This window comes from Lates calcarifer, linkage group LG11, assembly GCF_001640805.2.
Source record: "Lates calcarifer isolate ASB-BC8 linkage group LG11, TLL_Latcal_v3, whole genome shotgun sequence".
NCBI classification, from domain to species: Eukaryota; Metazoa; Chordata; class Actinopteri; family Centropomidae; genus Lates; species Lates calcarifer.
Window position 1 is genome coordinate 11181312 of NC_066843.1, and position 13465 is coordinate 11194776.

Sequence of the window (13465 nt, forward strand, 5' to 3'; positions counted from 1 at the left end):
CCATTCTGAGTAAACTCTAGAGACTGTTGTGTGCGAAAATCCCAGGAGATCGGTAGTTTCAGTTTCAAACTGCCTGTCTGGCACCAACAATCATGACACAGTCAAAGTCACAGATATCACATTTTTCACCATTCTGATGTTTGATGTGAACATGAACTGAGGCTTCTCACCTGACCTTGTGACAATGATTTTATACATTGCACTGCTGCCAAATGATTGGCTGGCTGGATAACTGAATTGATAAACAGGTGTGTTCCTTATAAAGTGCTTGGTGAATATGTATCAGCCAGATCTTCCATACACTTTAAATAGTGCATTGGGTGCTTAACACAGCTGTTTGTGTGTAGCAGACATCAGAAACTGCTGCCTCTCAAGATAAATGAGCTCTTCTGATTCTGTGAGGAACATGGTCTAAAATTTCAAATGATAAACTGAAACAAATTTCTGGTTGGTGATATTTCCATCCTAACTGGAAGCAAAACTTAATCTAATTTATCCCTAAAAGAGTTAATGTTTCTGGCACCCCTCTATTTTGAAATTCATCACATTTTACAGACAAAAGTCAAATATGGGCATTTTATCATGGGATTATGTTCCTGTACAGCTGGAGATTATTGAAAAGCGGGCTCTCCAACTGGTGACTTAGCTTCTCTGATGAGAAGACTGATGGAAAAAAATCTTTTGGTTAGATATAGAATATAACACATAAGATATTTATCTAAGCATTCTGTTTTAAAGTTCTTTTATCAGACTGAAAACCTTGATCTTGGCTGTGAAGCTGGATACACACGGCTTTCGTGACTGATCGCCCATCGTATTTGCTCAGCAGCACTATCTCAAAAGCCGAAGACATTGCCAAGTTCTTGCATCAGTCCGCATGAGCTGTCCATTCTGACTTTTCAAAAAGAAATACTTCAAAACAGCATGAGAGTATGAGGAACCTCTCGTATTCTCTATCCATTTTTCTGTTCCTCTCCTCTTTACACTTTCCCAGTTGTTGAACCTGAGGTCTAACCCCCACAGAGGAGCGAGGAAAACAGAGAATAAAGTTTGGTAACTCATTAGTTTGCTCTCTGTTTTTTAAATAGCTCGGCTTCTCTTCTTGTATGAACATCGGCTAAATGCCTAAAACTTAAATATATGTATTTTGGATTTGGAGTTGTGCTGCTTGATTAAAGCTCATGTACTACTCAGGTCGTCATGCACGTGCATACACATGTGTGAGGTCTTTAAACATGCCTCACTAAATCATCAGTCATCCTAGTTGGCTCAGGGATATTTCCTCAGACTGCAGGCAGTTCAGGGGCTTGACAAAGCGATGTTAGTAATGGCTCAGGGTTTTTCATTCCAATTAACAAGGAAAGGCAAATCAGAGCCCAGTGGCTTGATATGCTCATTAGCATAATAAAAAGAGAGCCCTGTAAGTGTAGTGAAGAGAGCTTAATATCCACTGTGGCACTGTGTAAGAAAGAGCACAGGCCCTTTGCTGCCATATTTAATTCAGTTATTACTGTCAGGGGTTGGAGAATATTCGATCCTTAGAAAATGATCATTAGGACTTGTCTTTAAGTATTTGTCACAGTTAAACTTGCATTATCCAGCCTGTGTCCCACAAGTAGAACATATTTTAATTCTGTGTTTTTTTGTAGTCACTTTGTACATTTACCCTAAAAAACTGACAACATTACACGCATTTAAAATGTAGACATGCTTACTTAATCACTTGCTCACTATTATCTTACAGTGCACAGTAGTAGCAATGAGTGGATGATGTTTATTTTACAAAGAGATGTTTAATCAGTTGATTACATTTAAAACAGGTTGTTGTTTCCCAAAAGATTTTACTTCATAGGACATGACCATGATCAAACTTTCTAATGTATACCAGTGAGGTATTGTTAAATAATTATTGACCTGTTTGCATAATAAATTCTCCAACTTGTATAACAATTGATTCAGAATAGTGTGGCTTCCTTCTATAAGGCACAGCTCTCTCTTCTCTCTGCTATAGAGGGTGTGGATAGAGAGTTTTTGTAGGGAGCTGACTGCTAAGTACCATATTGTCTGATTGGGATAAGACCATGAAAGATGCTCAGATCACAGGCTAACGTCCTGATGGAGAAAATTATTCAGGCCAAGAGTCCTTTTATGTGTCTCTCTCATTTAGATAAGATTAAATGGAAGGAACCCTGTCTGACTCCATCCCTATGATGTGGCAACGTTTGATCTCTGTCTCACTCACCATTAGTCAGGTGATGGGCAGGGCTTCTATTTAGCTCGTGCAATTGTTAGATCCAATTCAAGTTTCAACATCTGATGGTACAGTTGGGATGATTTTCTGTTGTTTTGAGGAGTTACTTCTTACTGCTTCTTCTGTGCTCTGATATGTTTGTGTGTGTTAACAGGCACATCATCCAGCCTCATTAGTCCAAAACACTTGGAGTAAATTCCACCATGCATTTCACTACCAATTTGCTATTCCTAATTTAGCCACAAGATGGAGCCACCGCTTTGTCCATAGCACTGGTTAAGGCAGAGGAATGCTGTGGGAAAGAAAATGCTGCCAGTGAGGGTCAAAGGATCACACAAAACAGCTTTGGTGATTAGTCTACATGTCCACTCCATCTCCTTATATGTCAGCTTGAGTTCAAAGGAGAGAGCTAATGATAAAGACATGATGGGGGTAAATGGCGTGTGTGGGTTGGTTTTGACATGTTGACTTGGTAATCAGCACCTCTGGGGTCAGGTTCACTGTTAAAGTTTAGTTGAAGAGCATGTTTTGGCTTTATCTCTTTGTATGTAGCTCTGCTCTCAGTGTTCTGTAACCTCTCCTTTAGGCCTCTTTTCCCTTTTTTCTGATCTTGTTTTCCTCTTGTCTCTCTCTGACTTCTGCTCTCCATCTGTGTGCTTCTCACCCACATATGAAAACTTTTAACCCCCCTTTCCACTCCCCCTCCCCTGCTCTTTTCTCTGGGCTAAGTGCGACAATAACATTGTCCTTGCAGTTGCAGGAGTCGTCCGTCTCTCCCTCACAGGCCTGAACATTTCCACTGATCTTCCAGCCTCCAGGTGCTGTTGGATTATGTTGGGAGGGTGTGCAGGGGCAGAGGGGTGTTTTTGTCCCAAGGTCAGACTGCTTTCCTGAGAGTGCCCGAGGCTGAGACCTGGGCCCTCTGGCTATGCACCTGGAGGTCAGGCCTGGGTATGGATGTCAGGCTGCTTTAATCAGCTAAGCTACAGCTTCTGAGGCTCTACATGGTGTTCTCATTTTCTTCTGTGTGTGCACATGTGTGTGTGTAGCTCTGGCCGGACCTGCCACTGCTTTGATCTCTGGGCCTCAGACTCCAGACACATCTGATTCAATTATCCTCATCCACCTGTTGACTTAGAGGCCCAAGATTGCGAAGCTTGGCCCCCCTATCCAAGTTTCACAGCTGCATGTGTTTGTGCATGTGCATGCAGGTGTGTGTGTGTGTGTGTGTGTGTGTGTGTGTGTGTGTGTGTTTGTCTATGTGCACATACACAGGCCAGTCCAGTATGTGAGAGAGGAGTGAGTGAGTACACAAAAGCTGAAGTTTGTAGTCTTTCATTTGAAACTTTTGATTATAATTAACTACACTATTAATGAAACATTACAAAATCCTGTATTATCACTATCAGAATTTGGTGTTTTCCTGTGATTTATTACAGTTGTTTATGGACGTCTGTCAGCTGTTTCAAGGCTATGCTGCCTTTCCATTGTAACTGATGTGAAAGCAAATGCATCACCGCTTTAGAGGTGCTCTGGTCAATTCATGTATTTATAACACTGTATTTACAACTCAGAGCATGTCACTGAGAGACCTCCACATCCATACATGTACAGAAGCACAATGTATATATTTTGTACTATATATTATACAGGCCTCCAGACCTTTGTGCAGTTCTAAGAGCAAATATCACAATTCTTCAGGCCACTGCACACTGAATTAAATATGAATAAACCAACCAACAAACCTGGTTCAATAAGAACCTGGCTCTCAGTGAGGTTCTCCTCCTGAGTATCTAAAACTGAGTATCTGCTCATGAAGATATGGGAAACAAAATGTCATCACATGTGTTATATTTTATGTCCTTTATATCCTTATCCCCAGAGCCCTTTTACCACTATTGTATTAATTAGAATCCTATTTAGCAAAACTTTGTAACATGACAAAGATACATTGCTTTCATTCAATTTATTTTTATTTTTTAGCAGGAAAAACAACAGAGCAATGAGAAGCATTACGAGCTGTCTGACTCTTTAAAAAAAGTTTTCCAGCAGATTTCCAGCTGTCCCACACAGCAAGGACCAAGAGTGAAAAAAAAGCATAACGACAAGACAAACAGAAACAATAAAAGTAACAAGTTGGACAAAAAAACTCTTCTTATTTAATTGCTGAGTGAAAAGAAGACCATTTATGTCCCTCAGAGGACCTTTAAATCTCAGAGGCGAAGGATGAAATTAGATACAAACTTACAAAAACAATGTTGTATAAAAAATATTGCGTTAAGCAAATTAACACAATATATTAACATCATGGGCCAGTTAAATGTTCCAGTCTTAAATAGTGCTTTGACCCAGAAGAGCCAACAATCCTCATGATAATGTCAAGAACCAGAAGATTTTAGGAACATAGAAATAATTGAGCTGTCCTTATATTCATCAGTTAATACTGTTAAATAGTTACAAGATAGAATGCCTATATAAATTGTAATAGTATTTATTCAGTCAACATAGTCAAGCTAAGCTTTATTAATACTGCATTGGTGTTGTATGTGTGTTCCCTAATTAATGGGATCTGTGGTAAAAGAAACATCACAAAGGTGACTCTTGCAGTCAGATATCCTCCTGATTTATATTCAGCTTTCTTTCCAAAAACCTCACAGCAATAGCGTTTTCTTTCGCGAGATAATGCTGTCTGTGACAAATTAGGTTCAAAATTCTCAATACCAGGAATGCTAAAAGAATTACATGGGAGGAAAAGAACGCCCATAGGCTCCAAATTGAAAGTGTGAAACAGTGCCCTCTAGAACGTAATGTGTAATGTGATGTCTTTATTAGATGACAGCAATTTCTTTCCTCTTTCATTGTTGTCCCACATCTTCCTGTCTCCTCTATCATCTTCATTTAATTAGCATTAGTGGGCCATGAGTGCCTCGTGTGCCTGCTCTTAATGAGACTCTGAGCTCAGTATGTGAGAGAAAAAGCAAAGTGAGAATGAGAAGTGCGTATGTGCCAATGAATATAAGCAGTTTCCCTGTTAAGCTTCTTGTTTAAACCATGATTGACATGATGAGGGACAATGATTGAGGTGTATGATTATAAAAAGATTGTACAAGCCATAGACTGGTGCCATGTGGGCTGTGCATGGAAACAGACTGATGTATAGCAGAGACGTTTATTGTTCAGATGGGATGAAATGCAGACCACAAACCATGCAACCAATGCCAGATGTTGATCTGTGTAAATAGCAAGGCGCTCTGCCTACGCAAGCACATTTATATGCAAACAGAGAGACAAGAGCAGACTCCAGAGACGTGCACACACACATACTGTAGGTTAACCTTTCAAACTTTTCTTTCTGTTTCTCTCTCACTTTACCTCTTTCAGGAGAAGACTGTATGAGGAGAAGACCTCATCGCGACCCACGGCCTCCAGTCCACTCAAACAGTCACCCAGACATGACGCCAGAAGGGTTAGTTCATCACTGTTTCAAACCATCAACCATACCTCTGGACTTCCTTGGCATACTTGTCTTAGGATTCAACAAGTAGGGTTGTTTTAGATTCAGAGATCACTGCAAAGTAGCTGTGATGACACATTGAAATATTAAATGCAAACTTCCCTGTGCCAATGAAAATTGTAGCCACAGTGTTTTGCCTTCTTCAGCAAGCCAATTTAGAAATTCCTGGTTTAATTTCCCCGTGAAGTAGGAGGAAATTCCCTGAACTCATAATATGCTGGTTCAAGGAACAAAAATGTAGCTAATGGTTGTGTTCACAGTCCATTTGACAGTAACATACAGTCAGCTGGCAGTTTATTAGATACACCTTGCAAAAACTAATGCAGTCAAACACAATGCCGCAACAAATCATACTTTTTTTTATGAAGGTTATACCATTACAGTACAGATTTTGTTGAAACTTTTTTAGAGAGGTGTTGATTCAGCTATATGACTGTGGTGCTGTAAAATTGTATTATAGAAATGTTATGAATACATGAGGTGGACAAAATAATAGAAATCCCTGTTGGTAGGAGGAAAAAGTTGAATCAACATCTAAAAATATGATAATGATCACAACTCTTATCAATGTTGATAATATTCCTGATGACAGAAAGCAGCAAAATTACTGATCCGATCTGCACCAAATGTGGAGGGATGAGATACAGGCCAGGGAAGAACCTATTAAATTTTGGTGTGGGTTTGGCCCAGGAGATATGCACTCTACTGAGTGCCATTCCAGTTAGCTAATGCAGTCCAATACAACAGCCCTGCTGTAACATCTATCTTTGTTAAGCTCATAATGTTCAGTCTTTGGTGACAAAGTCAGAAATGTATTAACTGAATTATATGTTTTAGCATTGATGTCATAGTTGTTGTACTGAACAACATTATATCGAGTGGTGTTTCTGATATTCTGCCCCCTTCGTCTATGTAAATGGGAGGGACAATATAATGCAGTACAGTACAACACCACAACTGTGACCTCAGTGATAAACATGAGTGAATTTTCAGATTTCCAACAATGTCACCAAAAACAAAACATTATAAAGCTAGATGATTTGGCTTTGCTGTTGTATTGGATTTCATTAGTTTGCACAGGTGTACCTGACTAAGTAACCACTGAGTATATACTGTATGTTGGTACAGCATTCATACTTATCAGTGTTCAACACAATGTGTTGAATTCCTGGTGCGATACAGCATATTCAGTGACCTGCATGCTCAGCATTCCTAGATACTGAAATGAAATGGTTTACTCTGTTTGTTTGAGAGCGAGGCTCCGGGACCTTAATGCCTTTTTAATCAGAGGGGGCATTTAATCCTGAGCTATTCCATTCAGCCATTTCTCTGTGTCAGTGCTGTTCCGCTGAGATACACCCAAGGTCCACACTCCACCAGATCCTTATCAAATTCAACAACATCTCTCCTTTCCATATCGCTCTCTCAACTTTATTAGATATTTCCCCTATTTCAACCCCGCTGCCCAGCCTCGACTTGAGTAAACCGATCTTGTATCAACAGAACCCCTGGAAGCATTCGAATTATACTGTATAAAACAGATCCGGAGACCCGTTGTAACAAAAGGCCGAGGAAAACAAGAATGACAGGCGGTGTAGCTGCATATGCCCCTCTTGTGGAATTTACTGCGTGACGGAAATGATGTGGAACTGCCAAACATCTGGAGTGCTGTATGCAAGAGGGAGGAGAGTGAGGGGAGCAAAGGGTGGAGAGATGGAGATAACGAGGGAGTAGTGCTGTTTGTATGGGAGGAGAACACATGTGGGTGTACTGTATATCTGTAAGCTTTTAAAGAACATTTTTGTTGTTGCCAAGAGAGGAATTATATTGTGTCAAAATAATAACCTCCATCATTGTTTGCCGTTCTCCTCCTCAGGCCAAACTGCCAGTCAAAGCGCTGTCAGAAATCATTTAAATTCCCTCCTCTAATTTATATCCTCGCTCCCTTAACCTTAACGTTTTGTTCCCACTGTTTACGCGCTCTTTCCCTACATTTTTCCTCCTCAGGTGGATGGGGGGCTGAAGGCAGATATATCTCCCGATGACAGTGACCTGGAGGCTTGTCTCAACAGCTGGAACCTGGGGGTGAGTCCAGGGGCATGCCTTGAAGCTCCTTGGTTACATACAGCCATCATCACGCTGCAGCTCAACTACAGTGACAGTGACTCTGAATGCCTGAGCTCACGAGTAAATCTAAATCAATAAAGCAATGATGCTGAGTTAGCTGCTTACACACTGCTGAACAAAGGGTAAGAAAAAAATCCCTTTCACCCATGTCCTCTTGAAACCACTTCCTTTAGGCACCTCAGTGCTATTGTAGGACGTGAGAGTAGGATGAGGAGTGGAAGAAGGGCTGTGTAAACTGAGCATTTGAAGCATCTTATCTTCTCTGTCTGGAGTGCACCAGGCCAGGGCTTGATAAGCACTCTGCCCTCATGTCTTTTATTCCCTTATTTATTCCCTATCTCCTCACCTGCATGACTCAGAGTCTCTCGTTTTCTTTTTCATTTGCTTGTCACCTCTGTCGTTTCTCCCACTTTACTTACCAACTGAAGTTCTTTCACAGAATAGCCCCTCTCATTCTGTTTTTCCTCCTCTTTCTCTGTTTCTCCCTGCTCTGCTGTTCTGTCTTCCGCCCCCTGTCAGCCCATCCAGCTTTTCCCCAGCTCTCTCCTCATCGCTCTCCCTCTCTCTTTCAGTACTAGGGTAATCTGAGGTCTCTATCAGCAGACGTGAAGCCGCGCACTGCTCTGTTCTGCACTCCTCTGTGTTGAGACGCTGATAAGATGCATTGCTTGGCAACGCTCCCCCAAGCCTGCATCTTTCAAATCAACAGATGTTCCCTCACACACACACACACACACACACACAGACCCGCTTCAAGTTTACAGAAGTTTCATAGATGAACTGCCTCAAAGCGCCCCAGCTCTTACGAAATTTCAGCACAACCAAGCATCACTCTATCTAGCACATCTTTAGCTTTGCTTTAGATGTTCTGAAGCAGTCCATATTGGTTTGTTCCTGTCACCTCAGTCAGCATGGTGGCCATACTGTGCCAGTAAACAGCGGATTGCTTGAGACTCCGATAGGAGTTCCTTTAAGATACATAAAGCCTGAGTCAGTTGGACTATCATTTGTTTCATCTTTCACTTAGTTTGTGACTTGTGTGTGTAGAGTGAGGTGCAGCATACACTGACTTGTCCTTGAAGGAAAAAAAACATGTAGACTATAGAAAGTTGCGAAAAAACTTGACCTATTTTTTCGTACAATACAGAATTTAATTGTAGTCCCTGCTGCTTGGCTGTCCATTGTCTGTGGTTAGATGGGTGTGCTTACAGCTTGCTCAACACTAGTCCGAAACTAGGAAGCCATCAATCACAGTGTGTTTGTTTGGCTGGAGAGCCCGGGCCTGTGATGTGGAGTGTTGCTCCTCTTCTGTGTCCATCCATCCATCCACGTCAGGTTCCAATGACACAGGACACTGTGCCAGCTGTGAAGCAGGACAAACATTTGCTCACAGCAGTGTGTGTGTGTGTGTGTGTGTGTGTGTGTGTGTGTGTGTGTGGTGTGTGTGTGTGTGTGTGTGTGTGAGCACAGAGCAAAGGAACGCGTGCACGCGCAGAATGGGCACGGGCATACACGTGTGCAGCAAAGCCCAAGTTTAGTATTGCACTGTGCCAGCATTACACCACAGCATTTAGTCTACATGTCTTCCTTACCCTGTGGGCTGTGCTCAATCAAATCTGATGACTGGCTGTCTGTGGGTATAAAAAGAAATCCCATTCTTGTTTTCAGCCTGGGTACTACTTTAGAAGGATATTGATTGATTCATCACTTGGTAAATATGGATTTTTTTTTTTAGCCAGTGCCAAATTTAAGTAGCAATTCATCACACATCATGGCACTCACTGCTTATGCTGACTATGTTGAGTGGTCTGTTCATGTGTGTGTGCCTTTCCGTGTGTGCATGTTGACAGTAAATCTGATTGCAGTCAAGCCGAATGCCTGCTTTTGTTGAGGGCTTACAGTATGTCAGCTAACAAAATGTCTGACCTGTTTTTACCTGCATCACGCTGACTTAGTCAGGAGGCAGACCTACTTTCATCTATTTCACCTGTCACTGGCTCACCCTGAAGCAACAGATTGTGACTGTAACTATTTTAGTCTCAAGCTCTGAGGTTCTTTCAGGTTCTGTTCTCACATCTCCCATTCATTCTGGATTAGCTTCGTATGGTTTTGCCACCTAACAACGTTAAATCCTTTTTCTGTTTTTACCACTGAATGAGGCCTACGCTACTCTCCTCTCCCTCCTCTCCTTTTTCTTCTCCTCCTCTTCCTCGTTGTTCCCCTTCTTCATCCCCATGTTGAAGAGATTAGCAACAGAACTGTTTACTGGGCGTCATTGCTGTCATCTCCAAAGTCAGCTCTACTGCTTTGAAAGGCCGTGATCTTGCTGCTAGTTGGCAGCCCCTACAGACAGCCCCAGTACATAAGAGAGAAACGCTGTATGATACTTAGTTCATAAGAAAGTAATGGGGTCATAAACAAATGTCAAATAGTGGAAGGAAAATAGCAGGTTGTCAGAATTTTTTTTTTGCAGTTTGGTCTGAGTTAGTGTACTGTGTTGATGTAATGCTGTAGAGTCACTTGGACTGTGACCCTTTTACTTTCAGGTGGTTTAGTGGCTCACTCTTTTTTCCGTTTTTTGTGTTTCATATTATAATCAAAGAACATGCCGTGTCAGTGTTTGGCAAGGATGTGTACACATTTGTCTCCATCTGACGGTAAACGGACCGGCGATAGCTTACAGATTAGCGGTCCCGACTGTTGACAAAAGGACAGCAAAGAGGGGCCGAGAGCGGAAACAGAGCCGGCCACACACACAATGCCTTGAAGTAGCCTGACGCATTCTGTCTTTCTAAACAGACAAGAGTTGACAGAAGAGAATCAAGCCACAGCACCGGGCTTTTGATGTGCTCACCACATTGTTTATGACAAACTGAGGGTGGAGGTTACATTCTGGAAGTAGGCTTTGTTAGGAGAGGAAGAAGAGAAAGAGAGGTCTAAAGTTGTTTGCTGTTGACTCTTTCAGGTTGAAAACCCCAGGTATTTGCGAGAAAAGCCCATTCCCTTGTCTCCGGTAAGTTGTCAGGGGGGTCCCTCGTGGTTTATGTATTGTAACATACACAAAAGTCTTGTCTTTGAACTTTACAGTCATCCCGTCAACTAATCTCTTTCTCATTTTATCTCTGTAGATTTTCAAATCAAGCTTTGGGAGGAACAGCACTTTGGCTGACGATCAGGGCCCAGTGCAGAGCAAGGAGGTATGCCCTAGAGCTCTTAGCAAACCTCAACTCTTCCTGAAAGCTTCTTTGTGTGATAAATATCTGAATTCCTTTCATAATTCTGATGCCATCTCTTTGTGTATCCAAAGATAGTACATGATATTTAAGAGACTCCCCTTTATATCTATTCCAGTAAGTCTAAATCCCTGCTACTCACCATTCAGTATGCTCAGTATTTCTATAGAAGCAAGTGTTGAACACATACAGAGGTTGAAGATCTCTTGACTGCTTTGTGGCATTAGACACCCCCACTGCCATGTACATACATCCTCGTGCATAGTTTGTACTGTTGAAATGGCCGAGGCGAGCGTTCCTCTAAGAAGACAAAAATAATGCCAGCTCCCAGTGATGACAGTTTTTCCTTATGTGGATTTAAGCTGAAAATCCCATTCTGAAAGCATGCTTTGAAGTCCCCTCAGCCCCTCCTCGCCTCTCCCGAACCACCACTCATTCCCCCCCACCACCCGCCTTTACTCGCACTGTTAAATATAAAACTGAGCATGACTTAGCTGTAATAGCCGTGGCTTTTCATGTCTGCTCGAGGAAAGCGCTCCAGTCAGTTGGATCAGCTTCACCAGACGAGGGCAGAGAATGGAAGCAGAATGGACGAAAAGAAATGGGAAAGGAAGAGACACATGCTGACATGACGGACAAGAACTGTCTTGCTTATTGACCTGACATAACAAAGCTCAGTTTGTGACTGCTGAACGAAGATTCAGATGCGTCGACGCACACATCCACCCAGTTGGGTGGACTACCTGTGGGCTGATATTGAACGTAGCAACACCAACATGAAAACATTAAAGCAATGTCCCATGCTGTTTGATCCTGCCTCAGACTAGCTGACTTGCTGCATACAGCTGTGTGTGGTGGGAATATAAATTTATCACATCTCCGAAGACCATAGAAAACCTCACACCAACTAAACTTTGATGTACACAGTTGCCAGTTTATTTGGTACACAGGTACAGATGCAGGGGTTTGCTGACTCTACTCTATGGTCATTTTTGAGGCTGTAGTCAATGTGTTTTATATTGATGAATCCTTATATATAGTGTCTGACGCTGGTATTAGAGTGTGTGTGTGTGTGTGTGTGTGTGTGTGTGTGTGTGTATGTGTTTGATTTGTTTATACTGTAGGTGGCCTTGAACCAGAGCATAAATTTTTAGGAGGAAAGTTGTAGGAAACTGTAAAGGCCTGTCATTTCCACTGAGGCCACAGGGCTCTCAGTATGGGAACCAGTTCAGGAAAGTTGCATAGAAACACTGAGAAGGACACTTTGGGAAACGAGAGGAAATTGTGCAGAACTTGAGTTTTTTCCCCATGGTGCTTAAATTTGTTCTGTTTGCCCAGTGTAGCCAATCTGTTGCATCTGCTTTATTCTACCTTACACAGAGGTTACTTTTTAAATAGAATAGAGATAGAGCTTTAGGAAAATGTGCGTGGAAAAGAAAATGTGAGCATACATTGAGAGGTTGAAAGGATTGTAGAGATCAGTGTGATCCTTTTGAGTGAGCTGTCCTATTAGCATTGTTAAATAATTTGCCATGAACTGTAATCATTAGGTGATCCCTTGACCTTTCATCTTCCCACCATTGTGGCAAAATGTTTAATTTGTCCTGTACTTTGTTTTGTGGCTAAATATCTGCAAAACTAATGACATTCACCCTCAGCTAAAGACACACTAAAGATTGTGAGCACAGTAAACATTATGCCTGTATGTTAGCATTCCAGAGTTAGCATTCAGCTCAAAGCACCACTGTGCCAAAGTACAGCCTCAGAGCTGCTAGCGTTGCTCTTGTGGGGCATGTTTTTCTGCCTTATTACGCAGAACTTTCTCTTAAGTTCTGCTTCATTGTCTCAGTGCATCTCTGATTCCCATTGTAATGTTCTGGGAATTCCCTTTTGACTATACCATCTGCCCTGGAAAAGGGGAATCATAATAGGTCTGTGGTTTATGGCATGCTATTGAAAAGCCCCTTTTTTATCATTTAAGATGCCCTCACTGATCATGTGTCTTGAGTCACCATTAGCAATTAAAAGACTGTTAGGTGGATTTCAGGAACTATGAACCCCACAGGATGCAGCTGTGACCACACACTCCCACACACAGTATTTCCCTGTAGAAGTGACCCAAGTCACCAATCCCACCTTAACCATATCATCCTCAATAGCCACACTAAGCTTTTCCTATAGAGCCAGGGGAACCTTGTCCAACCCTGGTATTGCGTGGCAGTCTAGGCCCAGTCTAGGAAATCACAGTGACATCACTTCCCTTAAATCCCCAAAGCCTAGTTGAAAATTTACCCAGGTTTAAAGCGTTATACATGCCACATGTCATTAAGCTGGCGGCGG

At 42.0% G+C, this 13465-nt stretch overlaps 1 protein-coding gene across 1 annotated transcript in view; it reads left to right on the top strand.

Annotated features, from left to right (window-relative positions):
- Positions 1 to 13465, top strand: part of cep112 (centrosomal protein 112) — a 94454-nt gene that overhangs the window by 2793 nt on the left and 78196 nt on the right. The window contains 4 exon segments of the mRNA XM_018670857.2: positions 5633 to 5717; positions 7773 to 7850; positions 10858 to 10905; positions 11021 to 11089. Coding sequence (XP_018526373.1) covers positions 5633 to 5717; positions 7773 to 7850; positions 10858 to 10905; positions 11021 to 11089 — 280 coding nt within the window.